Source organism: Oncorhynchus mykiss, chromosome 18 (assembly GCF_013265735.2).
Source record: "Oncorhynchus mykiss isolate Arlee chromosome 18, USDA_OmykA_1.1, whole genome shotgun sequence".
Classification (NCBI taxonomy): Eukaryota; Metazoa; Chordata; class Actinopteri; order Salmoniformes; family Salmonidae; genus Oncorhynchus; species Oncorhynchus mykiss.
In genome coordinates this window covers 53,024,822-53,052,105 of record NC_048582.1, presented here as the reverse complement: position 1 = coordinate 53,052,105, position 27,284 = coordinate 53,024,822, and the positions used below count along the sequence as shown (strand labels likewise).

The following is a 27,284-nucleotide window of genomic DNA, read 5'->3' as shown; positions in this document are numbered from 1 at the left end:
AAGGTAATACATATGAAAATAGTAAATGTTGACTTCAAAGGTTTGATAGTTTGCTGTGTTTTCGTGACTGGAAATGCAGTGTCTTCCACACACGTTCAGTGAACTTGTAATAGGGTGACACCTAGTTGACTGTCTCATTTATCTGGCTTCCTTACTTGTTTGCTAGAGGACTGTCTCATTTATCAGGCTTCCTTACTTGTTTGCTAGAGGACTGTCTCATTTATCAGGCTTCCTTACTTGTTTTCTAGAGGACTGTCATTTATCTGGCTTCCTTACTTGTTTGATAGAGGACTGTCTCATTTATCTGGCTTCCTTACTTGTTTGCTAGAGGACTGTCTCATTTATCTAGCTTCCTTGTTTGCTAGAGGACTGTCTCATTTATCTGGCTTCCTTACTTGTTTGCTAGAGGACTCATATTTATCTGGCTTCCTTACTTGTTTGCTAGAGAACTGTCTCATTTATCTGGCTTCCTTACTTGTTTGCTAGAGGACTTTCTCATTTATCTGGCTTCCTTACTTGTTTGCACTATTTCAATATGTAAATAATATTACTGAGAACAACCAGATTCAATAAAGTAGATTATGTTGCAACGTTGAGGTGTGCACAGTACTTCCTTCTCAAGCCTTCACATGACAGCTGGATAATGTTATGGAAGATATTAGTAGATCAGTGTTTTGTTTCCCAACCCTCTAAGGGTTTTCCAAGGTCAGAAATTCATAAGATCAAAAAACAGGCGTTACTACAGAATGACAATGACTTCATGTAAGATTTGGTTTGTTTTTGGTAAAAAATAATAAATTGGGAGCCACTGCATTAGATGACTGGAGCAGGAGATCAATGGATACTGTGACTTTATTAGCCTGAAGGCCATAATGTACTCAAATACAGCAGCAAATAAGAAAATAAACTACAGTATGAGACACTTGAATACAGCATTAAGTGACTCAATGGAAAAACAGGTAAAAAAAAAACTTGACTCCAGCTGTGCTACATTAACCATTTTATAGACCTGCTTGAAAAGTTTGATCATGCTGATCATGATTTCCCCCCTCCTCCTCCTCAGGTGGAGAACATCTTGCCGTTTCAAAGGTAATATCCTGGAATTCTACACAGTTCACCATGAGGTGGAGAGGACATGTTTCAGTTACACATTTTGTCATGACTTATGCCATGTTCATATTATACACTATATGACCAAAAGTATGTGGACACCTGCTCGTCAAACATCTCATTCCAAAATCAGGGGTATTAATATGGAGTTGGTCCCCCCTTTGCTGCTATAATAGCCTCCACTCTTCTGGGAAGGCATTCCACTAGATGTTGGAACATTGCTGCGGAGACTTGCTACCAGTTGGGTGATTAGGTCTGGCGTACCAATTCATTCCAAAGGTGTTCGATGGGGTTGAGGTCAGGGCTCTGTGCAGGCCAATCAAGTTCTTCCAAACCATTTCTGTATGGACCTTGCTTTGTGCACAGGGGCATTGTCATGTTCAAACAGGAAAGGACCTTCCCCAAACTGTTGCCACGAAGTTGGAAGCACATGATCATCTAGAATGTCATTGTATGCTGTAGTGTTAAGGTTTCCCTTCACTGGAACTAAGGGGCCTAGCCCGAACCATGTAAAAAACAGCCCCAGGCCATTATTCCCCCACCACCAAACTTGACACTAAGCATTGGGGCAGGTAGCATTCTCCTGTCATCCGCTAAACCCAGATTCGTCCATCGGACTGCCAGATGGTGAATCACGCTTCACCACTCCAGAAAAACGCATTTTCAATGCTCCAGAGTCCAATTGCGGCGAGCTTTACACCACTCCAGACGACGCTTGGTATTGCACATGGTGATCTTAGGCTTGTGTGCGTGCGGCTGCTCGGCCATGGAAACCCATTTAATGACGCTCCCGCCAAACAGTTTGTGCGGACATTCCTTCCAGAGGCAGTTTGGAACTCAGTAGTGAGTGTTGCAACAGGGGACAGACAATCTTTACGCTCTACAGCACTCGGCGGTCCCGTTCTGTGAGCTTGTGTGGCCTACCACTTCGCAGCCGAGCTGTTGTTTCTCCAAGACGTTTCCACTTCACAATAACAGCAATTACAGTTGACCGAGTAGCTCTAGACAAACTGACTTGTTGGAGAATGTGGAACTCTTATGACAGTGCCCCGCTGAAAGTAACTGAGCTCTTCAGTAAGGCCATTCTACTGTGAATGTTTGTCTATGGAGATTGAATGGCTGTGTGCTCGATTTTAAACCTGTCAGCAACAGGTGTGGCTGAAATATCCAGATCCACATATACTTTTGTGTGTGTATAGTGTCTGTAAAAGAGTGACAAAATTACAAAAATCAATGGAGGCCCCCCTGGAGGTCAGGGCCCCTGGCTCAACTACCTTACCTAGCAATCTTAAAATGTTTTGCTGACATGGGCTCATTGAGCGACTGTCATAAGTGGGAAACTGCTGATACACAACAAAATGTCAAAATTGCACCTGGTGTATTCTACTTTTCAAAAGTGAGTTGAGACCCGACAGTTCCTTGAAAAAGAAAAGGGCAGCGCGTAGTCTGACTATAGGAAGAGGCGAATCCAAGTCAGTTGTACCTGCTGCACAAACATTTTTGGGGAATAATCTTCAAATTAACACTAATAATTCAACAAATGGAATCAAATCTACTCAATTAAGCCAATGTAAAGGTGTGTGAACCAAAGTCAAAATATAACACTGGCCACAGCTGTTGTCACACTGAAATAAACCCAACTTAATGAGGGGAGCACACATGGCAAGTATGAAAAACATTTGAAAATAATACTGTTTATTTTAACAAGTGTTGTGTTTCTGAACCTCATTTTAAACAACTTATTCAGCTCTGCTTCCCTCAGCTGGTTGAACTGAAAACGAATACAGCGCCTCCTTCTAGACAGTTCTGGAAAGGTCAATGTTGAACCCCTAATTGATCCCCTTATTGTGTAAAATAAACCCTAGGTTATATTTACATTTAGATTTTTTTTTCATTAACCAAAATATTTGTTGTTGAAAAATAGATTTCCCTTCTTCATAATGTCTCTAATTGGTCGCTGAAGCAGCGTTTCACAAACTGAGTTCATAATATTATAAAATTTAGCCAGTGTTCAACGTGTTGTCTATTTATCCATCTCAGCTCCATCTTGACTCGACGGCAGGAGACAAACAACTTAAAACAAACAAGTCTTGTATAAATCTGAATTGGTAACAGAATTGAACCGGTGAGTTGAATCGTTGACAGTTGTCAATGAGATTTCATGACATCATACAGGGGAAGTACCTAAAAATCAGCACTTATACAATGGATGGGATACTGTTGGTTTAAGACAGCTATAAAAACAATAGAACCTAAAGTGTATAAAACACACAAAACACCTGTCCATCTAAAACAACAGTGTCTAAATTGCCACAAATAACTATCCTGGTGGATTTATGTATGGTGTGTGGTAATTAGACCCAGGGAGGTCCTGGTCCTGGAGCTGCCCAGGGACTCCGGGCAGGGCTGTGGCCCAAGTAGGCTCCTCTGTAGTGGGGAGGGCTGGGAGGTAAGGCTGGGCCGTGCCGGGGGGACAGAAAGCCTTCATGTCCTGGAAAGAAGGGCTGAGGGTGGCAGGGTCTAGACACCATAACAAATGGGGGGCTGGGGAGCCTTCTGTACTCCTGTGACTGCACACCCCTCATCTTCATGGGGAAGGGACCAGAGTGGGGATTGGGTCCAATCCCCTGGGGCATTGTATTGTGGGGGTACGGTAGGACCTGGGGTGTAAACTCGTCAGGGTTAGAGTGAACGAAGTGCGGGCCAGGGTTGGTTCTAAACCAATCAGAAACCACTTGGTAGGGGTCACAGTTTATTCTGTGGCCCTCTGGGAATGGCAAGTAGGAGCCAGGGTCAGTCTCATACTCCTGCAGACCTGATCTAGAGGTGTCAGGGGTCAGCTGTGTGCCTCCATAGGCCCATGCTTCTCTGTACTCAGCCTCACATAACTGCACCTGCTGCATGGCTGCTATGTCACCCATACAACTGCTCATCTCTTCTCGGTGAAGGGCTGGCTCTGCCTGATCTCTATGAAGGGCTATGTCATGTCTGAGATCTGCTGTGTCAACCATATGAAGCCCTACGGCGCCCCTATGAGTTCCTGTGAACCCCTGCGCCTGGTGCCGTTGTGGAGGCTGGCCTTGCAAATACTGTTGGTGGTAAAAGTCTGAGTTCTCCTCCCTCTCTCCATCCTTTCCTTCCTCTCTCTCCCCCTCCTCCACCATGACCTCCACGATGAGCCCAACTCCATTCTGAATTTCAGCTCTGCATCGCTCCTCTTCCTCCATCAACTGACGGTCAGTTAGCTCCTCTCCTGTAGCATACCAACGGTCAGTTGTCACTTCTGTTGTAAAAGACTGATTGTCAGTTGATCGTTCTCCTGTTTGGTACATTTTGTCAGTTGACTTGCTTCCTGTGGAAAACCCACGGTCTGTTATCCTCTCTCCAGTAGAGTACAGACTGTCAGTTGTCCTGTCATCCTCTGCAAGCCTCTGTGCCCCAGAATGACACTCATTCCCCCTCTCCTCCTCCTGTTCTTCTTCCATTAGAGGAGTGTCTGTCAAGCTCTCCTTCAAGAGACGGCCGGTAGTGAAGAGAATCGGCCCGGCAACAGACGCTGTGTCAGTGATGTCTCTGGCACAGGCTAGACCGGGGTAAATACTGCCTTGTCGGTTGTTCTGCCCCACTCGGACATGGAACTTTGTGTCAGTGAGTCGGTTATTTGCTGAATACAGATGGTCAGTTCGGTCCTGCTCTCTCCTGAGGTAAACCAGGTCAGTACTGTTTTGCTCTTTGACAGAGTAGAGATCGTCAGTTGTGTTTTTCTCTCTGCCATCGTACAAAGCATAGTCGGTGAACCTCTGTTCCCCTCCGAGATACAGACGGTCTTTCTCGGTGTCATCTCCCATAGTCAGCTGCTGATCAGGTATGGCTGGGCTCAGTCTCATAGTCGAAGTGTGTGCATGTCCCGGAGTGTGTCTATTTTCATGTGTGTTTCCGAGTCTTGCGGCAACTGAGTTTCCCGGCTGGCCAAGCAAACGTGAGGGAGCGGGAGAGGGTTGGAGTGAGGCATCTACGGTGGGGGAGTGAAGGGGTGAGGCGTGTCTGAGGGAGGAGGGGGAGGTTTCCAGGCTGAAGGAGTTCCTCTCCAACAGCCAGGGGCCGTCCGTCATAGATAGACTGACCTTGAACACCGGCTCACAGCGAATCAACTTTGCAGGAACCCCCTGCAGTCCCGCCCCCTTCCCCTCAGGCCCGCCCAGAGATGTCTGACTTCCAGCTGTGACATTTGGGGTCGGGGAAAGAGAGGGGTCATGCTGCCATGATGAGGCAGGACGCTTCAGTGAAGCACCTTAAGTGAGAGACAAAAGGAGACGAAGAGAGCGAGGGAGAGAGAAAGAGGCAACGAGAGAGAGAAAGACACTCACAAAGAAGAGTGATAAATGTTAGTAAAAAGTTAGATACATTTTTCTATAGGCAAAATAAAGAAAACACAATGTGTGTAGCAGGGAATGATTCAGGGGACGTAAATCATAAAAAATGAATTAAAGGGCCAGTGCCGTCAAAAATGTGACTTTCCTGTGTTTTTATGTACATTTCCACACTAGGAGTTGGAATACTAATGTGAAAATTATTATAATGCCCTTTTAGTGCAAGAGCTGTTTGAAAAGACCGCCTGTCATTTCAGCCTGTTTTGGTGGAATGTAGTTTTGGCCTGCCTGGTGACATCACCATCCGGTAAATTAGTTAATAGACCAATAAGAAAGAGTTCCAAACCAGTCTGCCAATAACAGCTAGTTTTCGTTTTTTCCCCTCCCCCACTTAGACCACTCCCAGACAGTCCTAGCAAAATGACTGCTCTTGCTTGAGAAATTGCTCTTGCCAAGAAGCTATTTTTGTATATTTTTTTCAATTTTGATTGAAAACAAAATCACAGGAAGGTACTTAATTGTTATCCAGAAATTATTTGACATGGGGATGAAAACAGCTGCATTGGGGCTTTAAACTAACTGTCAAAAGGTTATTTCCAACACAGTGGTACCCAATGTCTTTAACCACCCATTAACAAAATTGGCGCATCATCCCATGAGGTCATACACTCACCAACCAGTGGCTTGCTTCCATGGAGAAACTCCTCCTCCTCCAACGAACTAAGCCGTGATTGGATAGAGACACTCTGCTGCAAGACAGGGGACTTCTCCAATTGGCTAGATGAGTTCCGACTCTGGGTGGTCGGACTCCTCCATAGGACGGTTCGGTTGTCAAGCTGGACAACAGGCCCCTCTGGTTGGACGGAGAGCCTTCGAGGCGATATCACGGTTCTCTGTGACTGGATGGTAAGATACTCCGACTGGACTGATTGCTTCACTGATTGGCTCTGAAGATCTCTCTGCTCCCTCCCAGTCCTGATGGCATGCAAGAGGATGAGAGCTGGAGGAGAGAGAGAGAGAACGATAGATCCGGGGGGGCGGACAGCGTGAGTGACGCCGACTGGTACAAAGAGAAAAAAAACTGATGGATGAAGGAGAAGAGAGAATATGGACTGACCATCACTTTCGCTGTGTGTTGTCATATCGTCATACATGGCAGCATCCAACTTCAGCACCTAACAGAAAGACAGGACAGAGGAGATTTGCACGCACACACACATCACCCCAGCATGCACAGACACACACATACCTGTACGTCCCCGGTTCCTTCTCTCTTCTCTAGTATTTGAGCCATCTCCATAAGAGGCCGGGCCAGCTTGGACAGGTCAGGAGGACTCTGCTTCCACTCTGACACAAAGTGAGGGTGATGGACTTTCTATACAACGACAGCCACAAGAGAGAGGAAACACACAAGTGGTATACATGCAGCTGTATTAGGCTAGTTGTAGGTCAGTGATTGTGTAGAGCAGTGTTTCGCATTCCCCAACAGGGTGCGCATTTTTGTTTTTGTCCTAGCACTAAAACACCAGATTTAAAAAAAATACTCATCAAGCCTTTGATAAGAATGTGGTGTGTTAATTCTAGGGCACAAAAAAAATGCACCCCTTTGTGTCCCTGGGACCAGGATTGAGAAACCCTGGTGTAAAGAGGTGTGGTTTAACCGTACAGGTATTACAATAAGACATCAGAATCATTAAGTAGCTTGTGAGTAAAGAGCACAGATCCAGAAACACACATCCCACACTCACAATGTAGTTGTATCGGTGGAGACTCCCCATGATGTGGCTCCTGACATCAGCCTTACTGAGACGACACACACACACCTCACAGGTACACCGCCTCAGAGTCCCTGCCGAGTGTCACACACTCTGTCACACAGCCCAGACCTAAAAACACACACACGTGAAGTACACACAGGTCTAAAGTACACACATTGGTCTAAAACACAGTCGTATCATTTACAAAAACACAGAGTTGTTCCTGACCGATTATGGGCTGCAGTCTGTTCTTGTTGTTCAGATACACCCTAAGGGAGTTGGACAGCAGGCTCTGGCCACACACAGCTACATGAGGATGAGAGAATGAATGAATGACAATGAAAGGAAGAAAGAGAGGATGTTGAGGAATGAATGAATGAGGATGAATAAAGAGCTGATAACCCATTGCCTACCATTGTGTGCTCCTCCAGGCTGCATAGTGGCAGACCTCAGGTGTCAAACACCCTAACAACCGAGAAAGAGTGAGAGAAAAAAGAGCGACAGAGCAGATGGAGAAAGAGAGAGGGAGGCAGGGGGGGAAACACTGTGTGCAAACACCACAAGGTGGCTCAACAACACCAGTCACTGCAAATACGGGGCTGCAAGGGACAGAAGCAGATATCAGCTATGTTTTTTTAATAATATCGAGATAATGCATTATCTAGCTGCTATACCACACTCTACATCTGTCAGTTTGACTTTACAGCACCCATTTAAGTCAAGACTCAATCTCATTTTGCCATGCTCGATTGACAATTGGCATTGATCCCAATCAATTCCATAAAATAGACTCCTGCTCACGTTTAACGGTGCAATGTTTCACAATATCATATGTCACACAGTTTGACCATACAAATATATTGCCAAATCCATTCTTTACCAACACAATACTTGAAAATGAAGCCGACTATCAGTCTCACCATTCGTCTTTGTTGATGATGCACGAGCATGTGAAAGGTGATGTAGCTGATTGACTGGCGTCACCGAGGTGTGCTGATAAAAAGTCAAATATAACTCAACTACAGGACTCGATCTATATTTGCGAGATAGAAGAACATACAAATCCTTAATGTAGATATAATAATTCATCTCGGCAGGAACAGAGCGCAATGTGCTAAAATGGAAGAATAGGTCAGTAACAACTTGAATGTGGTCACTGGCCTGTCTAACCTGGCTAAAGCGTCAGCAATATTTTCTTCCAAATGGTTTAGCAAAACGAAAGTGGCTAGCCAAGAAACGAAACTGGAGTGTCAGGATAAAAACATTCGATAAGCTACCAAATCAAGGCTCGTATGAAAACTGAAGTATAAATGTCACTCTCGCCAAGCTATCGTTAACAATCAAATGTGTGCGAATGAAACTCCGACAGAACTTAAGTTACATTAACGCTAGCTAGCCAGCAAGCAACTAGCTAGCCAGCAAGCAACTAGCTAGCCAGCAAGTAAAAAAAGTTATCCATATGGCTAATTAACGTATAACAATAGAATGACCTACCGGTCTGTACTCCACGTCAGGGGAAATGGTGTGTTTGATCTGTCTTTCTGAAATAAATTGTTAAAAGAGATTACTGACACGGATTATCAACTCGACGACCGCACTGCGTAAAGCATGAGGTTAGATACAGCGGGAGAAACTCAAGAGTGCGGAACCAAAGAGGGGTGAGGAATTTATTACAGCCTGTTAATCGCACGTCTTCCTTTCGTAAATCAGAGTTTGAGCGGTAATAAAAATGATTATAATTGAATGGGTCAAAATGATACACAATAAAAATACATTCTCTAGGAAATCTTTGAAGAACAATGTGAGAGCTCAAAACGTGTACATTATATTGTCCTGCATGACATGAAGTTGGCTATGAAACACTAAAGAACAAAACAGCCATAAAGATAATGTTGCTGTATGAAGAGTTCCGGGTCTGTGTAATGTCACCATCAACTGAACATACAAAACCCTCTGCCAGTCAAACGTGGACGCCATCTGGAAAGATGCCTTCCAAGTTACCATCCTCAGTGAGCTGTCTGCAATTCTAGCAGACATGCTCTCTCTGGCTTTACTCAGGAGCTAATGAATCTTGAACAGCTTCCTTTTCTCACCTCCACAGTCTTAATCTTTTATCCTGTTCAAGAGTTATACATTTGTCTATTGACATAGTGTTCTAATTTTATTCAATGTATGGTAATTGATTGTATCCATCATACTAAATCTATTAGAATGAGGGTGTGTGTAATTCTTAGTGTCCTTTTAGAGTCTCAAAGAATTCGATTTAAATATGTTTATGTGATTTTGAAGGTGTGGGAGTAAAGAGGAGTTATGGGTTGTAGAAATGCACATAAGAGATGGGAACAAAGAGGGTGTACAGAAGGATGTTGTGTGGAGAGATCTCCCAAGGGTGTATAGATACATATGATGTTGCTTGAAATGTAGTTGTAGTCTTGTCTCTGCTTATAACGAGAAGAGGAACAAAATGAAAACTTTAGGACTGGTAGACTTGTGCCAGCAGTATTATGAGAATAGGCTACTATTGTTGGGTTGGGAAATGTTGATAGGAATTATAATTTGATTTAAAATTTGAGATATTAAATACACCTTGTGTTAAGGGAAATGTGAATACTGACAATACAAGGGACCTTTTGGTAAAGGGTTTGTTGTTGCAACAGGAAATCACACTTAGATACCGACATCCTGTGTATCTGCATTTTGGGGTATACTTAGAAAAACAGTATTATGCTTCATACTTAGGAAAGCAGAGTATGTTAAAGGGACAGTGTTCTCTACCGAGAGAGATAGCATGTGCATCCTTAGAAACACACATAAATCATTATACAAGTACACCCGGAAAACATTGGGCCACCTAGAGCTCTGTAGTGTTGGGGACTTTCCAAGAATGGGCCTTTCCTTGTGATAAGACATGGTTTGCTGACAGGTCCCTCTCGTGTGATTGAATGCGCATACACCACAGCACTTAGACACAAGTAGAAAGATGAGTAAACAAAGTCAAGAGAGATGGATAAATCAAATCTAATTTTATTTGTCACATGCTTCATAAACAACAAAACAGAGAGAAAGAAAATAACTAAAAGAAAAGTAAAACACATAATAAGAGAAACACAATGAGTAATGTGTTTCAGGTAGATATGTACAGTGCCTTCAGAAAGTATTCACACCCCTTTACTTTATCCACATTTTGTTGTGTTAGATTGAATTTAAAATGTATTGAATGTAGATTTTTTTTGCCACTGGCCTCGCCTGGTTTACCAACTACTTCTCTGATAGAGTTCAGTGTGTCAAATCTGAGGGTCTGTTGTCCGGACCTCTGGCAGTCTCTATGGGGGTGCCACAGGGTTCAATTCTTGGACCGACTCTCTTCTCTGTATACATCAATGAGGTCGCTCTTGCTGCTGGTGAGTCTCTGATCCACCTCTACGCAGACGACACCATTCTGTATACTTCCGGCCCTTCTTTGGACACTGTGTTAACAACCCTCCAGGCAAGCTTCAATGCCATACAACTCTCCTTCCGTGGCCTCCAATTGCTCTTAAATACAAGTAAAACTAAATGCATGCTCTTCAACCGATCACTACCTGCACCTACCCGCCTGTCCAACATCACTACTCTGGACGGCTCTGACTTAGAATACGTGGACAACTACAAATACTTAGGTGTCTGGTTAGACTGTAAACTCTCCTTCCAGACCCATATCAAACATCTCCAATCCAAAGTTAAATCTAGAATTGGCTTCCTATTTCGCAACAAAGCATCCTTCACTCATGCTGCCAAACATACCCTTGTAAAACTGACCATCCTACCAATCCTCGACTTTGGCGATGTAATTTACAAAATAGCCTCCAATACCCTACTCAACAAATTGGATGCAGTCTATCACAGTGCAATCCGTTTTGTCACCAAAGCCCCATATACTACCCACCATTGCGACCTGTACGCTCTCGTTGGCTGGCCCTCGCTTCATACTCGTCGCCAAACCCACTGGCTCCATGTCATCTACAAGACCCTGCTAGGTAAAGTCCCCCCTTATCTCAGCTCGCTGGTCACCATAGCATCTCCCACCTGTAGCACACGCTCCAGCAGGTATATCTCTCTGGTCACCCCCAAAACCAATTCTTTCTTTGGCCGTCTCTCTTTCCAGTTCTCTGCTGCCAATGACTGGAACGAACTACAAAAATCTCTGAAACTGGAAACACTTATCTCCCTCACTAGCTTTAAGCACCAACTGTCAGAGCAGCTCACAGATTACTGCACCTGTACATAGCCCACCTATAATTTAGCCCTATCAACTACCTCTTTCCCAACTGTATTTAATTTATTTATTTATTTTGCTCCTTTGCACCCCATTATTTGTATTTCTACTTTGCACATTCTTCCATTGCAAAACTACCATTCCAGTGTTTTACTTGCTATATTGTATTTACCTTGCCACCAAGGCCTTTTTTTGCCTTTACCTCCCTTCTCACCTCATTTGCTCACATTGTATATAGACTTGTTTATACTTTATTATTGACTGTATGTTTGTTTTACTCCATGTGTAACTCTGTGTTGTTGTATCTGTCGAACTGCTTTGCTTTATCTTGGCCAGGTCGCAATTGTAAATGAGAACTTGTTCTCAACTTGCCTACCTGGTTAAATAAAGGTAAAATAAATAAATAAATAAAATACACAATACCCCATAATGTCAAGGTGGAATTGTGTTTTTCTAAATTTTTACTAATTATAAATGAAAAGGTGACATGTCTTGAGTCAATAACTATTCAACCTCTTTGTCATGGCAAGCCTAAATATGATATGAGTTGCTTAACAAGTCACATACGTTGTATGGATTCCCTCTTTGTGGAATGTGTTTAACAGAATTTTTGAATAACTACTGTCGTGGAAATATTCATCCAATAATATTTTTCAGATACCGGAACTTGTAAATTCAAATAGACTTTATTACAAAGTAACAAGCCGAGCTGGCCCATGGACTGACTGATCTTCCCAGTCTTAGCACACTAATTTTATACAGTTTCATCCTTACATAACATACATAGTCACTCCTCTTTATGTAAATGATTAATAGCCTTTCGCCACCATTATCTTTCAGTCTCACTTCTGATTTATTTACGCCCATCTTAGATTATATTGGTGGCGTCACCATAGTATCAATACAAAAAAGAATACACATGTTCCTAATACAGGTGCATGTCTAATAGTACTTAATTAATACACACAAACCTTCCTAATACAGGTGCATGTCTAATGGTGCCTATAACTGATTAACCAATGTGTCACGCCTTGGTCGTAGTATGTTATGTTTGTCTTCATTTATTTGGTCAGGCCAGGGTGTGACATGGGTTTTTGTGGTGCGTTTTTGTCTTAGGGTTTTGTGGGGTGTCTAGCATAGTCTATGGCTGCCTGAGGCGGTTCTCAATCAGAGTCAGGTGATTCTCGTTGTCTCTGATTGGGAACCATATTTAGGTAGCCTGGGTTTCACTGTGTGTTTGTGGGTGATTGTTCCTGTCTCTGTGTTAGTTGTTACAAGATAGGCTGTATAGGTTTTCGCGTTACGTTTGTTGTTTTGTATTTGTTCGTTTGTTCTTCATCATTAAAGAACATGAGTAACCACCACGCTGCATTTTGGTCCGCTCCTCTTTCAACAGACGAACGCCGTTACAGAATCACCCACCACACCAGGACCAAGCAGCGTGGTGACAGGCAGCGACAGCAGAAGCAACAAAGAGAGGAATGGACATGGGAGGATGAATTGTTCGGAGAAGGACCCTGGGATCAGCCTGGAGAATATCGCCGCCCCAAAGAAGAACTGGAGGCGGCGAGAGCTGAGAGGCGTTGGTATGAGGAGAAGCAACAGCGGCAGCAGGAGCAACAATATCGGGACTACACTACTTGGGAGGAAATAGACAGGTGGGCGGTCGACCCAGGGAGAGTGCCGGAGCCCGCCTGGGATTCGCTGGAGCAGTGCGAAGAGGGTTATAGGAGAATGGAGTTGGAGGGAAAAGCACGGCGGCGCGGAAGGAAGCCCGAGAGTCAGCCCCAAAAATGTATTGGGGGGGGGCTCAGGGAGAGTGTGGCAGAGTCAGGAGTCAGACCTGAGCCAACTCCCCCTGTTTACCATAAGGAGCCAGGGATGTTATCGGAGCTATCGGCGAAGCTGAGGGCTGAGTCTGAGAGGGTCGAGGAATTATTGGACAGAATGGAGGAGAGTGCACGGATGGGAGATGAGGAGACACTCGAGGAGGTGTTAATAGAATTGGAGGAGAGTGAAGAGAGAGCAGTTGATTTGGCGTAGTATGCAAGATATTCGCCCGACGGAGCGTGTCGGGGATTTGATGGCACCTGGGTCAGCGCTCCATACTCGTCCTGAGGTGCGTGTTAGTCGGCTGGTGAAGATTGTGCCAGCCTCACGCACCAGGCCTCCTGTGCACCTCCCTAGCCTTACACGTCCTGTGCCAGCCCTGCTCTCAGGCTCTCCAGTACGCCTTCACGGTCCGGTCCATCCTGTGCCACCTTCACACACCAGTCCTCCGGTGGCAGCTCCCCGCACCAGGCTTCCTGTGCGTGTCCTCGGCCCAGTACCACCAGTTCCAGCACCATGCACCAGGCCTTCAGTGCGCCTCGCCTGTTCAGCGCAGCCAGAGCCTTTCTCCTCTCCAGTGCTGTCGGAGTCTCCCGCCTGTTTAGCGCTGCCGGAGCCTCCCGCCTGTTCAGCGCAGCCAGAGCTTTTCTCCTCTCCTGCGCTGCCGGAGTCTCCCGCCTGTTCAGCGCTGCCAGAGCCTTCCTCCTCTACAGTGCTGCTGGAGTCTCCCGCATGTTCAGCGCTGCCAGAGCCTTCCTCCTCTACAGTGCTGCCGGAGTCTCCCGCCTGTTCAGCGCTGCCAGAGCCTTCCTCTCCTGCGCTGCCGGAGTCTCCCGCATGTTCAGCGCTGCCAGAGCCTTCCTCCTCTACAGTGCTGCCGGAGTCTCCCGCCTGTTCAGCGCTGCCAGAGCCTTCCTCCTCTACAGTGCTGCTGGAGTCTCCTGCCTGTTCAGCGCAGCCAGAGCTGCCAGCCTGTTCAGCGCAGCCAGAGCTGCCAGCCTGCATGGAGCAGCCTGAGCTGCCAGCCTGCATGGAGCAGCCAGAGCTGCCAGCCTGCATGGAGCAGCCAGAGCTGCCAGCCTGCATGGAGCAGCCAGAGCTGCCAGCCTGCATGGAGCAGCCAGAGCTGCCAGCCTGCATGGAGCAGCCAGAGCTGCCAGCCTGCATGGAGCAGCCTGAGCTGCCAGCCTGCATGGAGCAGCCTGAGCTGCCAGCCTGCATGGAGCAGCCTGAGCTGCCAGCCTGCATGGAGCAGCCTGAGCTGCCAGCCTGCATGGAGCAGCCAGAGCTGCCAGCCTGCATGGAGCAGCCAGAGCTGCCAGCCTGCATGGAGCAGCCAGAGCTGTCAGTCTGCATGGAGCAGCCAGAACTGTCAGTCTGCATGGAGCAGCCAGAGATGTCAGTCTGCATGGTGCAGCCAGGGTTGTCAGTCTGCATGGAGCAGCCAGGAACGCCAGTCTGCATGGAGCAGCCAGAGCTGTCAGTCTGCATGGAGCAGCCAGAGCTGCCAGTCTACATGGAGCAGCCAGCAGATCCGTCAGTCTGCCAGGATCCGCCAGTCAGCCAGACTCTTCCAGATCTGCCAGTCAGCCAGACTCTTCCAGACCTGCCAGTCAACCAGACTCTTCCAGATCTGCCAGTCAGCCAGACTCTTCCAGACCTGCCAGTCAACCAGACTCTTCCAGACCTGCCAGTCAACCAGACTCTTCCAGATCTGCCAGTCAACCAGACTCTTCCAGATCTGCCAGTCAACCAGACTCTTCCAGATCTGCCAGTCAACCAGACTCTTCTAGATCCGCCAGTCAGCCAGGATCTGCCGGATCCAACTACCTGCCTGAGCTTCCTCTCAGTGCCGAGCTTCCCCTCAGTCCCGAGCTGCCCCTCAGTCCAGTGGGGTTCTGGGTGAGGACTACTAGGCCATGGTCGGCGGCGAGGGTAGACTATCCTAGGACGCGAGGGGGAGGAACTAAGACATTGATAGAGTGGGGTCCACGTCCCGCGCCGGAGCCGCCACCATGGACAGACGCCCACCCGGACCCTCCCTATTGTTTTGACGTGCGTCCTTGGTCGTAGTATATTATGTTTGTCTTCATTTATTTGGTCAGGCCAGGGTGTGACATGGGTTTTTGTGGTGCGTTTTTGTCTTAGGGTTTTGTGGGGTGTCTAGCATAGTCTATGGCTGCCTGAGGCGGTTCTCAATCAGAGTCAGGTGATTCTCGTTGTCTCTGATTGGAAACCATATTTAGGTAGCCTGGGTTTCACTGTGTTTGTGGGTGATTGTTCCTGTCTCTGTGTTAGTTGTTACAAGATAGGCTGTATAGATTTTCGCGTTACGTTTGTTTTGTATTTGTTGGTTTGTTCTTCTTCATTAAAGAACATGAGTAACCACCACGCTGTATTTTGGTCCGCTCCTCTTTCAACAGACGAACGCCGTTACACAATGTGCCTGTCCAATGGCCTTCACAAGACCAGGCATGACCCAGAATGGCTAGGCCTGTGTTGATCCAGCTTTGGACAATCACATGGATTCTGCTTACACGTCTAATGGTTAACCCTATATTGATTCTGCTTACTACTCTGAGATGCATAACGCATGCACTGGAAAATCCCCACACTACCTCATCTCTGTAGCCCACACATTATCTGTAAGGTCCTTCAGTCAAGCAGGGAATTTCAAACACATATTCAACCACAAAGACCAGGGAGGGTTTCCAATGCCTAGCAAAGAAGGGCACCTATTTGTAGATCGGTAAATAAAACAGACATTGAATATCCCTTTTGAGTTATTAATTACACTTTGGATGGTGTATCAATAAGCCAAGTCACTACAAAGATACAGGCTTCCTTCCTAACTCAGTTGCCGGTGAGGAAGGAAGCCGCGCAGGTATTTCACCATTAGGCCGATGGTAATTTTGAAGACTAACCTTTCCTGCCTGGCTAGGGCTAGATCCTAGAAACTCCCACTAATGCTTTACTTCCAGAAACCAGGACTCCGTCGACTGACCAGATGCATACATTCTCAGCTAACAAGAACAAAATACTTAAGTAAAATGACATGCACTTGTGTGACTCTGATGGAAACAGGGTTCAAATAAAATAGTATTTGTCACATGCCGTGAAATGCTTACTTACTTGCCCTTAACCAACAATGCAGTTCAAGAAAGAAAATATTTACTAAATAAACAAAAGTAAAAAATAAAATAAAAAGTAACACAATAAAATAACAATATCGAGGCTATATACAGGGGGTACTGGTACCGAGTCAATGTGCAGGGTACAGGTTAGTCGAGGTCATTTGTATATGTAGGTAGGGGTAAAGTGACTATGCATAGATACAACAGTGAGTAGCAGCAATGTAAAAACAAAGGGGGGGTGTCAATGTAAATAGTCCGGGTGGACATTTGATTAATTGTTCAGCAGTCTTATGACTTGGGGGTAGACGCTGTTAAGGGGCCTTTTGGAACTAGACTTGGTGCTCCGGTACCGCATGCCGGTAGCAGAGAGAACAGTCTATGACTTGGGTGACTGTTTAACAGTTTTTTGGGCCTTCGTCTGACACCGCCAGGTATATAGGTCTTGGATGGCAGGAAGCTTGGCCCCAGTGATGTACTGGGCCGTACGCACTATCCTCTGTAGCGCATTATGGTCGGGAATGCCGAGCAGTTGCCATACCAGGCGGTGATACAACCGGTGAGGATGCTCTCGATGGTGCAGCTGTGTAACGTTTTGAGGAACTGGGGACCCATGCCAAATCTTTTCAGTCTCCTGAATAAACAAGTCCAGGTGGTAACATTTAGTCACGCAAACATGCTAAATGCAATATGTATTGATAATACATAATACTTTTGGCACCTTTAACTAAAATACTTAGGCAACCCTATGCAAAATGTTTTTTGTTTAATACAATTTTAATGACAGACTTTCAAGCAAAAAGAAAATGGTTCTTACCTTTCTCTCCCCCTCAAGATGAAAAAGCTCTCAGAGCTAAGGAAAAATACCTAGAAACGGTTAAAAAACTATCAATAAGGTAACCTTTATACAAAAATATAAAAGGAAAACAGTCAAATTTAAACAGTAATACAAAATCTAAAAACTACTTCGGTGAAAAAATAAAAAGACTCAAAAGCATTATAGAAAAACAGGGTTTCCCAACTAGCGGCCCGCGGGTGGTTTTATTTAGCCCCCCCAAGCTTTCTGAGCAATTTTCTTTAGGTGTTCCGTCAACGGGACAGTTGTAAATCATGTAGCAATGTTTGTTATGATCGCACATTTTAGAGAAACAACAAATGTCGGTACATATAAGTGTCTTATATCGGCTGAAAGCTTACATTTTTGTTAATATAACTTCACTGTCCAATTTACAGTAGCTATTACTGCAAAAAAATGCCATGCTATTGTTTGAGGAGAGCTCCTAACAACAAAACACTTTTTTTCACAGCGATAGGTTTGATAAATTCACCTCTGAAGGTGAAATGTGTACTTACATTCTGAAATCTTGCTCTGACTTATTACCCCAAGGGTCCCAGAGATAACATGAAGTGTTGTTTTGTTAGATCAAATCCCTTTTCATATCCTAAAAGGTCCATATAGCATGATCCATTTTGTATTTGTACCCGTTCAATTTGCAAAGAAAGGAATCTGAAAATCTAACCCTAAACGTTGTTTCAATCAGTCAAATTACGTTTGGATTTATACGGAGAGTTATGAAGTTATGAAAACTTGTGTGTGTTTTGCAAATGTTGAACTTACAATATGGCTACTAATACTGGAAAATCTAAATTAAAGTCCAAGTATACAGATTTGACGATATTCTTGCAGAGAAATGTAATCCTTCACAATTTGCCCAAATGTACCTGGGTCACTTCACACTAAATGTCATGTAGCTTGCTCATACTTCAAGTTATCAGTCTGAAACTTTGCACAAACACTGCTGCCCTTTTTTGGACACCATCGGAATTACAAACAGAGTGATGGCTAGATATGGGACCTTTCTGTTGCATTTCAAAGATGGTGGTAGACAAAAAATACAAAAAAAACGGTTGGGTTTTTTCTTTGTATTTTCTTCTACCAGATCTATTGTGTTATATTCTCCTACATTCAATTCACATTTCCATAAACTTCAAAGTGTTTCCTTTCAAATGATACCAAGAATATGCATATCCTTGCTTCAGGTCCTGAGCTACAGGCAGTTAGATTAGGGTATGTCCTTTTAGGCGAAAATTTAAAAAAGGGGCGGATCCTTAAGAGGTTTAAATGATCACAGTGGAAGCGCTGTCTCACAAGGGGGTGAGGTAACATGGACATTAGACTCATAGGATCGCACGCTGTGACTAGTTTGTTTTCAAGGCTGAGAAGCCTTTATCGGGCCTCTTCGGACAGAGGACAAGGAATAACCGACAGCTGTGAAATAGGCAGGTCCGGGTTGAGAGCCGACCCACAAGAGGAGCGATATTACAGGTTTTAACAAGGTCAAGATGGGGGCACACAGAATTCTCGGAGGAAGATAATTCAGTGTCAATATCAAAATTCATGGTGAGAATACCTGGGCCCGAATTCATAAATAGATCATATTTATTGACCATTAAAATACTAGAACACTGCTACTCTGAGATGGTCTATGAATACGGGCCCAGTTGTATCCTGTTTGGAAGACTTAACACAAATAACATTACGTTTGAGGGTGTGGGGATGACAGGTAACTGACAAAATAAAGGAAATACTTGAGTAAACGAGGGATACAAAGTATATTGAAAGCAGTTGATTTCCTGAGTTAATTAAGCAATTCACATCTCATCATCCTTAGGGTCATGAATAAAAATGCCCATTTGCCACTGATGTACCACACACCCCTCAAAGCCCGCAAGGCGGGGGGGGGGGGGGGGGGGCCCAGGCACTGGGGGCCCCCAATCCAAACATATATAAAAAAAATAATTATCTTTTAAAAATGCTACATTCTCTCAGCCTCATTGCAACATGTGTAAAATAGCATGAGGTAAGCTATACAACTCCACATTTCTCTCTTTGCCCCATGGCAAAATGTGTTGAATTGTAGGAAGTTAGCTGTCCCCCCCCCCCCCCCAGAACAGCAGCGCCTGAGACCGCGATCTCTACCACCATAAACAAAACTGAATTTCTCGTTGAAGAATGGTGTCGCATTCCTCCAATAGAGTTCCAGACACTTGTAGACTATATGGCAAGACGCTTTAAAGCTGTGCTGGTGGCTCGTGGCCCAATGCCCTATTAAGACGATTTGTGTTAGTGTTTCCCTTATTTTGGCAGTATTGTGAATTTTCCAGTATCTGTACTGTTTTCTTAAAAGTAGTAAGCAGAATCGATATAGGGTTAACCATGTGTAAACAGAACCAATATGAATGTACAAGCTGAATCAATACAGGCTTAACCGTTACGTGTCATGCCTGGACTTATGAAGGCCATTGGACACGCACATTGATCATTTAAAGGCACCACTAGACATGCATCTGTATTAGAAACATGTATTATTTTTTGTATTGGTACTATGGGGACACCACCAATATAATATAAGATGAGCATAAATAAGTCAGAAGTGAGACTGAAAGATAATGGTGGCGAAAGGATAAAGGTTATTAAACATTTACAGTTGAAGTCGGAAGTTTACATACACCTTAGCCAAATACATTTAAACTCAGTTTTTCACAATTCCTGACATTTAATACTAGTAAAAATTCCCAGTCTAAGGTCAGTTATGACCACCACTTTATTTTAAGAATGTGAAATGTCAGAATAATAGTAGAAAGTGATTTATTTCAGCTTTTATTTCTTTCATCACATTCCTAGTGGGTCAGAAGTTTGCATACACTCAATTAGTATTTGGTAGCATTGCCTTTCAATTGTTTAACTTGGGTCAAGCATTTCGCTAGCCTTCCACAAGCTTCCCACAATAAGTTGGGTACATTTTGGCCCATTCCTCCTGACAGAGCTGGTGTAACTGAGTCAGGTTTGTAGGCCTCCTTGCTCACACATGCTTTTTCAGTTCTGCCCACACATTTTCTATAGGATTTAGGTCAGGGCTTTGTGATGGCCACTCCAATACCTTGACTTTGTTGTCCTTAAGCCCTTTTGCCACAACTTTGGAAGTATACTTGGGGTCATTGTCCATTTGGAAGACCCATTTGCAACCAAGCTTTACCTTCCTGACTGATGTCTTGAGATGTTGCTTCAATATATCCACTTAATTTCCCTGCCTCATGATGCCATCTATTTTGTGAAGTGCACCAGTCCCTCCTGCAGCAAAGCACCACCACAACATGATGCTGCCACCCCCGTGCTTCACGTTTGGGATGTTCTTCGGCTTGCAAGTCTCCCCCTTTCTCCAAAAAGTACAATCTTTGTCCCCATGTGCAGCTGCAAACTGTAGTCTGACTTTTTTATGGCGGTTTTGGAGCAGTGGCTTCTTCGTTGCTGAGCAGTCTTTCAGGTTATGTCGATATAGGACTCGTTTTACTGTGGATATAGATAATTTTGTACCTGTTTCCTCCAGCATCTTCACAAGGTCCTTTGCTGTTGTTCTGGGATTGATTTGCACTTTTCGCACCAAAGTATATTTATATCTTGGAGACAGAACGTGTCTCCTTCCTGAGCGGTATGACGGCTCCGTGGTCCCATGGTGTTTATACTTGCATACTATTGTTTGTACAGAAGTACCTTCAGGCGTTTGGAAATTGCTCCCAAGGATGAACCAGACTTGTGGAGGTCTACAAATAGTTTTCTGAGGTCTAACTAAATCAGAGGACCGCCCCTGAGCCCAGTTAGGGTCAGACATCTTGGGACAGCCCTCTTCGGCCCTTCCGAATAAAACCCCCACTCGGGTTTTTGATCAGCAGACCGAGCTTACCTCAATTACGAGATGGCTAAAGGTTGCAGACCATGTTTTTCTCCATTAGGAGGACAAAGGTTGTAGACCATTGCTGAATCTTTTAACTATACCACGTGGTAAAACTCTTAGACTATCGATACCGACAGAATAAGAACAAGTCTTTGATATGAATTACTAGTCTGCAGCTAGGAATTCGGTATCATTGAACGCGAAGAACGACAACCGCCGAAACATCCATGCTATAACGAATGTCACTCTGAACAATCCCCTCTAACCACAACCGAGAGAGAGAGGGAGAGTGATGGACAATTCTACAAAATAAATGAACTTTTCACCTGTGATCAAGACGACACACTGAGTGAGCGTAAATATATATATTGATTGCAATTGTTCCCGAATGAGTGAGCGTTCATGTGCAAAGGATTAGCATTTCAATTGTTATAAATATTAACTCTGTAGTGACTTCTTAGTTGACCCCCACTTGACCCCCACTTCCCCTTTTGTCTAACAAGCCGCCATGCCGGTTTAGCCCAGTAGGGCACATTCTCCTATCATTTCATGTAACCACATTTACCTTGTTTGTTTATGCATTTCTGTGAATTACTTAGTTAGTAATAAATAAATGATTTAAGACAATTGATGTGTGGATGACTCATAGTAAAGACTGGGTTTGTGCAGATAACCAACAATTTACGACGTTTGGAATGAGACTAACAAAGTAAATAATTCATTAATTCGAAGACTAATTGATCAGATAAATTATCTGAAAAGTTATTTTAGGAAATTATAACTTTGTAATCTGAATATCTTTCCTTGGTGCCCCGACTTCCTAGTTAATTAGTTACGTGATCGAGTTGATCGCGTAATAACTAATTACAGAGAATCTTCGATAAAAACTATCAGTCTTCAGTTAATGATAGTAAAGACACGACAATAGACAGGTGTGTGCCTTTCCAAATCATGTCCAATCAATTGAATTTACCACAGGTGGACTCCAATCAAGTTGTAGAAACATCTCAAGGATGATCAATGGAAACAGGATGCACCTGAGATTAATTTAGAATCTCATAGCAAAGGGTCTGAATACTTATGTAAATAAGGTATTTCTAAAACCTGTTTTCACTTTGTCATTATGGGGTATTGTGTGTAGATTGATGAGGGAATAAAAATAATTTAATCCATTTTAGAATAAGGCTGTAACGTAACAAAATGTGGAAAAGGGGAAGGGGTCTGAATACTTTCCGAATGCACTGGTAGGTTGATTGGTAGGTCACGCTATATTTAGATACTTCAAATACTGCCTGAGACACCTTTGCTATTTGACTCTGTACTCAATAAATGGTGAAACAGTATTTGTGATGGTGTTCTTTGTTCATTTGCATATGCATGAAACATACATTATGGAAAACATGTCTCACACTACGGCTGGGCGATATGGCAAATAAATGATCACGATATCTATATATTTTTTCATTCGACAACGATAATTATCACGATATTAATCAAATAATGTTTAAAAGGTGCATATCTGCTTCAGACTCAAGAATGCCTAATGCCTGAACAAACCACTAGGCACCGTTGGGCCAGTAACCAAAAGGCTGCTAGATCAAATCCCTGAGCTGACAAGGTAAAAATCTGTTGTTTTACTCCTGAAAAAGTTAACCCACTGTTCCCTGATAGGCCGTCATTGTAAATAAGAAGTTGTTCTTAACTGACTTGCCTAGTTAAATAAAGGTTACATTTTTTTAAATTGTGAGCTACACATAAAATTATACTTTAAGGAAAATTGTTCCATGTTTGCGGTCAGGGAGCACGCACCTGGGGTCAATTAAATTGATATGCCAATTGAAACCTTTTGTCGACTGTGCTAATTGGTATCATGTCCTTAGCAATGCAATGCATAATAGCATTTGTGATGTCAGTGTCTTTTCGATATTTGCTTGTAGGGCATAAACGCTGTCAGTGTTGACTGCTTCGGGCAAACATCCCTAGATTGGCTGGTACTTGAGGGGCGTTTATCAATACCGTGGCGTAAACTCAAACTTCCTGCATGTTCCAAAGAGTGATTTTGCTTCAGATGTTGAAAAAGGTTTGTCGTATTACTAGACTTTGTTGCCACCTGTCTACGACACAATTTGCACTGAACATTGCTCTGCTCTTTGTCAGACTTCAAAAAGCCAAACCACTTCCAAATTACTGAAACAGTTGAACCCTTTTCATCAATCATTTCTTAGTTGGAAGCTGCTCCTTCTCAACGGCTATTACTGCCACTGTTTTCGCCTACATCACTCATTTTTCGTGGTTAATAGTGGCTACTCTATCATTCGAGGTACTAAATGGTTTTTAGTGGGTGTATACCTCTCCACGTGCATATTGTCACTTCTCCGCACGTTCCTGCTGCTGTCACGACCCTTGTCGTTGGTGGAAGAAGTGGACCAAAGCACAGCGTGGTAAGTGTTCATGATTTATTATCAAAACACTTGAAACAAAACAACAAAGAGGACAACGAACAGTTCTGTCAGGTACAGAAAATAATCCCCCACAAACACAGGTGGGAAAAGGCTGCCTAAGTATGATTCTCAATCAGAGACAGCTGTCCCTGATTGAGAACCATACCTGGCCAAAACATAGAAATACAAAACTTAGAAATAAAGAACATAGAATGCCCACCCAAATCACACCCTGACCAAACCAAAATAGACATAAAAAGCTCTCTAAGGTCAGGGCATGACAGCTGCGTCAGAGGTGAAATGGACTACTGTCCCTAATTATTCTATATCGACATTATCGAAAATGAATCTAAAGGTTTTTGTATCGTTATTGAGGGAAGTAATTACCTCAATAATTATTGATATTGATTTATCGCCCAGCCCTATCTCACACCCAGTCATAGTAAGTAAAATAATTAATGGATTGGCAAGATTGGCACTGTTAACTTTTAGAAGATAGTGGTTTTAGATTCTAATTATCAGTGTAAGAACTCAACGGACACTCTAAAAGCTTAAACCAAGTTTATTCTTCCAGAGGATCGAACAGCTGAATCAACAAAGACATGGTTCCATCCGTGGCAGTATACATACCCAACTTTGGGTGGAGTTTCCTACTTATCGCTAAACATTGCATGTTTAATGCTAGGCAGGAAGCTAAGTGATATGGGCAATAAACGGTTCCTCCCCTTATCAGTACTGCCATGTGACCGTTTTTCCCTGCACTCAGCACCTCCCAAGCTTCATTATGGCACCCCTCATTTCTCTATTATAACTTATGTGGGTGAAAAATCCAGCTCTTTGGTAATTTTCCAGTACCCATGTTGGAGAGTCTCCGGTCTCCTTGTAATTTTCCAGTGCCCATACTATTTCCTTTGGAAGTAGGAAGAAGAAGCAATATAAGGTTAAACATAAGACATATGTAAACAGAATGAAGGTGGAAAGACTATGGAAGTGCAGGAGTGGTCCAACACAGAGTTAAGCATTAGACCTAAAGAAACAGAACTAAGTGGTATCTATGTGAATAAGCTAAACTGAGCCAAAAAAAGACCAGACTGTTTGGAGCCACATAGAATCTAGTCAAGGCAAACACAGGGTACATGGGTCAATCATTTCCAAGTGACATAGACCTAAACTGGTGTGGGACAGTGACTATGAATTTTTACCAACCAATACAGGAGCCACAAACTATGTATATGTATTGGGAAGACATGGTTGTGTTCATTAAAATCTATTTGAAATGTACTTATAATGGGAACATATATATGTAATAAATTTATTCTTTTTTATAGAGGACCTGTTGTTGCACCACCAATATAATCTAACCTGAGCCAGATGTGGGCGTACACAAGCCAGAATTAAGTCATAAAGATAATAGTGACGCATGTCCAAGGGGAGTTAATAATTTACATAGAAGGGAGGGAACATGTCTGATGGAAATGTATAAATACTGATGTTCTGAACAAGAAGAGTAATTTATTCCATGGAATTGCTCAGCTTTGTTACTCTTTGTAAAAAAAAAAGTATATTTGGATTCACAAGCTCCGGTATCTGAGAAATATTTGATTCAATATTTCCACGACACTAATGATTTAATAATATAACTAATGCTTAATAATAGTTAAAGCTCAGAAATCCAAACCCCTCAGTAGGAAAGTTTATAATGTAAACCACCTAAATATACTCACATTCATTGAACCTGTAGTATTTGAAACTCACACATTCCTTTCTCAAATACTTGTTCTATAATCCCACAGTCTCGTTATCATTCTCCATACCTTATATTGTCATGGAAATATTTGGTCAATCATATTTCACAAATACCGGAGCATGTGAGTTCAAATAGACTTTTTATTACTTTATAATAAAAGCCGAGTTGGATGATGAAAACAACTGCCTTCCAGTCTTGGCACACACATTTTATACACGTGTCCTCCTTACGTCATACTCATAGTAACTGCTCTTAAGGGCTCATCACCTCTGGCATTTAGCCACTGTTGTCATATTGCCTTCATATTAGGACATGCAACCTGTAGAGTCACAGAAATAGTTTCATGCATGTAGGACCATAGCAACAGACCTTGGCACTCTACAGGAATAACCAATACATGACATCCTGCTGACTCCACTGAAAGGGGAGTCGCTGTTCTGGAAAAGACCCAAGAGGTGTAACCATAGTTGGCCATAACAGTTACAAGAATAACCGACAGGTGCATATCTAATGGTGTCCAATGACCTAGAGCACATATAGAGTACTAGTTTTGCTGACTCCTGAAATAAATAATTGTCACATATGTACTGAAAAATTCAGAATAATATTCCAATGCATCCAACATTATGCATATGCCGACCATGGTATTGGGGAACTGCTATTTGAGATCTCATCTGGTTTAGAAATCCTACTCTGGTTATCTTATTGCAGAGCACACTGTACAACTGTTTTTAGCAGTAGCAGTGCGTGGGTAAAATCACCAGGGAAGCCAAGCCCCCACCCCCCTCTATAACCTGTTAATTCATATGCCCTGCGACCGTGATATATAGGCCTAGAGGCAGAGGCATTAAGAAGACACTGTGGCAGAAATAAATTCAACCACAACTTTGTTTAATCACAAAACCGGATAGCAACCTCTGTCCAGTGAAGTCCACAAAGCATATTGCATGTACAGTAACAGACAGTTAGTTACATGACCTACGGCATGGTCAAGTAAATTAAGGTTTCCAACATTTTCAGACCACTAAACAACGAATGATTTAGAACCACAGAGAGTTACCGCAACTCGTAAAGAAAACAGGAGCTGCCTCCACTATTCCAGCACCATTTCAATGTCAACATTTCAACATCATCATATCACCTCTGCATAGTTGAATACAGTGACAACTAAAAGATACCAAAAACAATGTAGTCCAGCTAAATACGATGTGGCTGTCCATGGTTCTGATGTCTGTATGCATATGTGTATGTGTGTGTGTGTGCGCGTTTGTGCAAGTAGAAAAACATGTTGACTCACTTTACTTGTGGAGAAACGCCAATGCAATCCTCCTATTTTTCATGTAGATGAAACGGTCTATGACTCTTTCATACAGGACACGCTTTTATTTGTTGTTGTCCTCGGCTACCTAGCTAAAATGCTTGCTCGCTAGCCTAACTTCCATTCATGGGCAACGTTAGCTAGTTAACATTAGCCTTCTACATCTAGCTTCATATTGAACTTCCATACATTTAGGCCGGGGGCACAATGTATTTTATAGTTGGATCAGAATCGCCATTATAATCATTGGCCAGTATGGAGAATTAAGTAAAACCACAAGTCCAAATCCCTATCTTCATCCATGGATAATTTAGGAAATGCCAATATTAGCTAGCTAGCCACTGGAGGACAACAACACAACGAGATGCAACAATTCAAGTTTTTCTGTCAATGACGTGTGCTCTCAATGGGATTTGATAGGAGTGACGCCAAAATCCAAACTGACTTCCCTTGACAATTTTTTTTGGTGCTCCAGGACCATTCACAGTTGAGTTCGCTCAGTTTAGCTCAATGCTGATTGGCTAATTTTGCATACTTTTTTTGTCAAGAGAGGCCAGATGCTCTCTGGCTTCCTTTGCCTTCAATGCTCTGC

The 27,284-nt window shown here is 43.4% G+C and overlaps 1 protein-coding gene across 12 annotated transcripts; it reads right to left on the bottom strand.

Annotated features, from left to right (window-relative positions):
- Positions 1 to 834: 834 nt before the first annotated feature.
- si:ch211-199g17.2 lies at positions 835 to 26,690 on the bottom strand. 12 transcript variants are annotated; one of them, XM_036953231.1, is made up of 8 exons: positions 8,732 to 8,888; positions 8,158 to 8,230; positions 7,651 to 7,836; positions 7,229 to 7,543; positions 6,730 to 6,855; positions 6,598 to 6,655; positions 6,154 to 6,480; positions 835 to 5,401 (listed from the first exon to the last, which is right to left on the bottom strand). In XM_036953231.1, exons 4-8 carry the CDS (start codon positions 7,256 to 7,258, stop codon positions 3,465 to 3,467), a joined length of 2,478 nt encoding a protein of 825 aa, XP_036809126.1. In that variant the 5' UTR covers positions 7,259 to 7,543; positions 7,651 to 7,836; positions 8,158 to 8,230; positions 8,732 to 8,888; the 3' UTR covers positions 835 to 3,464. The 12 variants fall into 12 exon arrangements, with proteins under 12 accessions (XP_036809126.1, XP_036809124.1, XP_036809129.1 ...); XM_036953229.1 differs by having other exon boundaries at positions 8,158 to 8,270; positions 8,732 to 8,887; XM_036953234.1 differs by having other exon boundaries at positions 7,651 to 7,702; positions 8,158 to 8,270; positions 8,732 to 8,887.
- Between the last annotated feature and the right edge of the window lie 594 nt (positions 26,691 to 27,284).

Coding starts and splice junctions, on each gene's coding strand:
- si:ch211-199g17.2 (XM_021572454.2), bottom strand. CDS start 7,258: ATGGGGAGTCTCCACCGATACAACTACATT. Junction 6,656..6,729: donor AAGGAACCGGGGACGTACAG/GTATGTGTGTGT, acceptor TCTTTCTGTTAG/GTGCTGAAGTTGGATGCTGC. Junction 6,481..6,597: donor AACACACAGCGAAAGTGATG/GTCAGTCCATAT, acceptor TCTCTCCTCCAG/CTCTCATCCTCTTGCATGCC.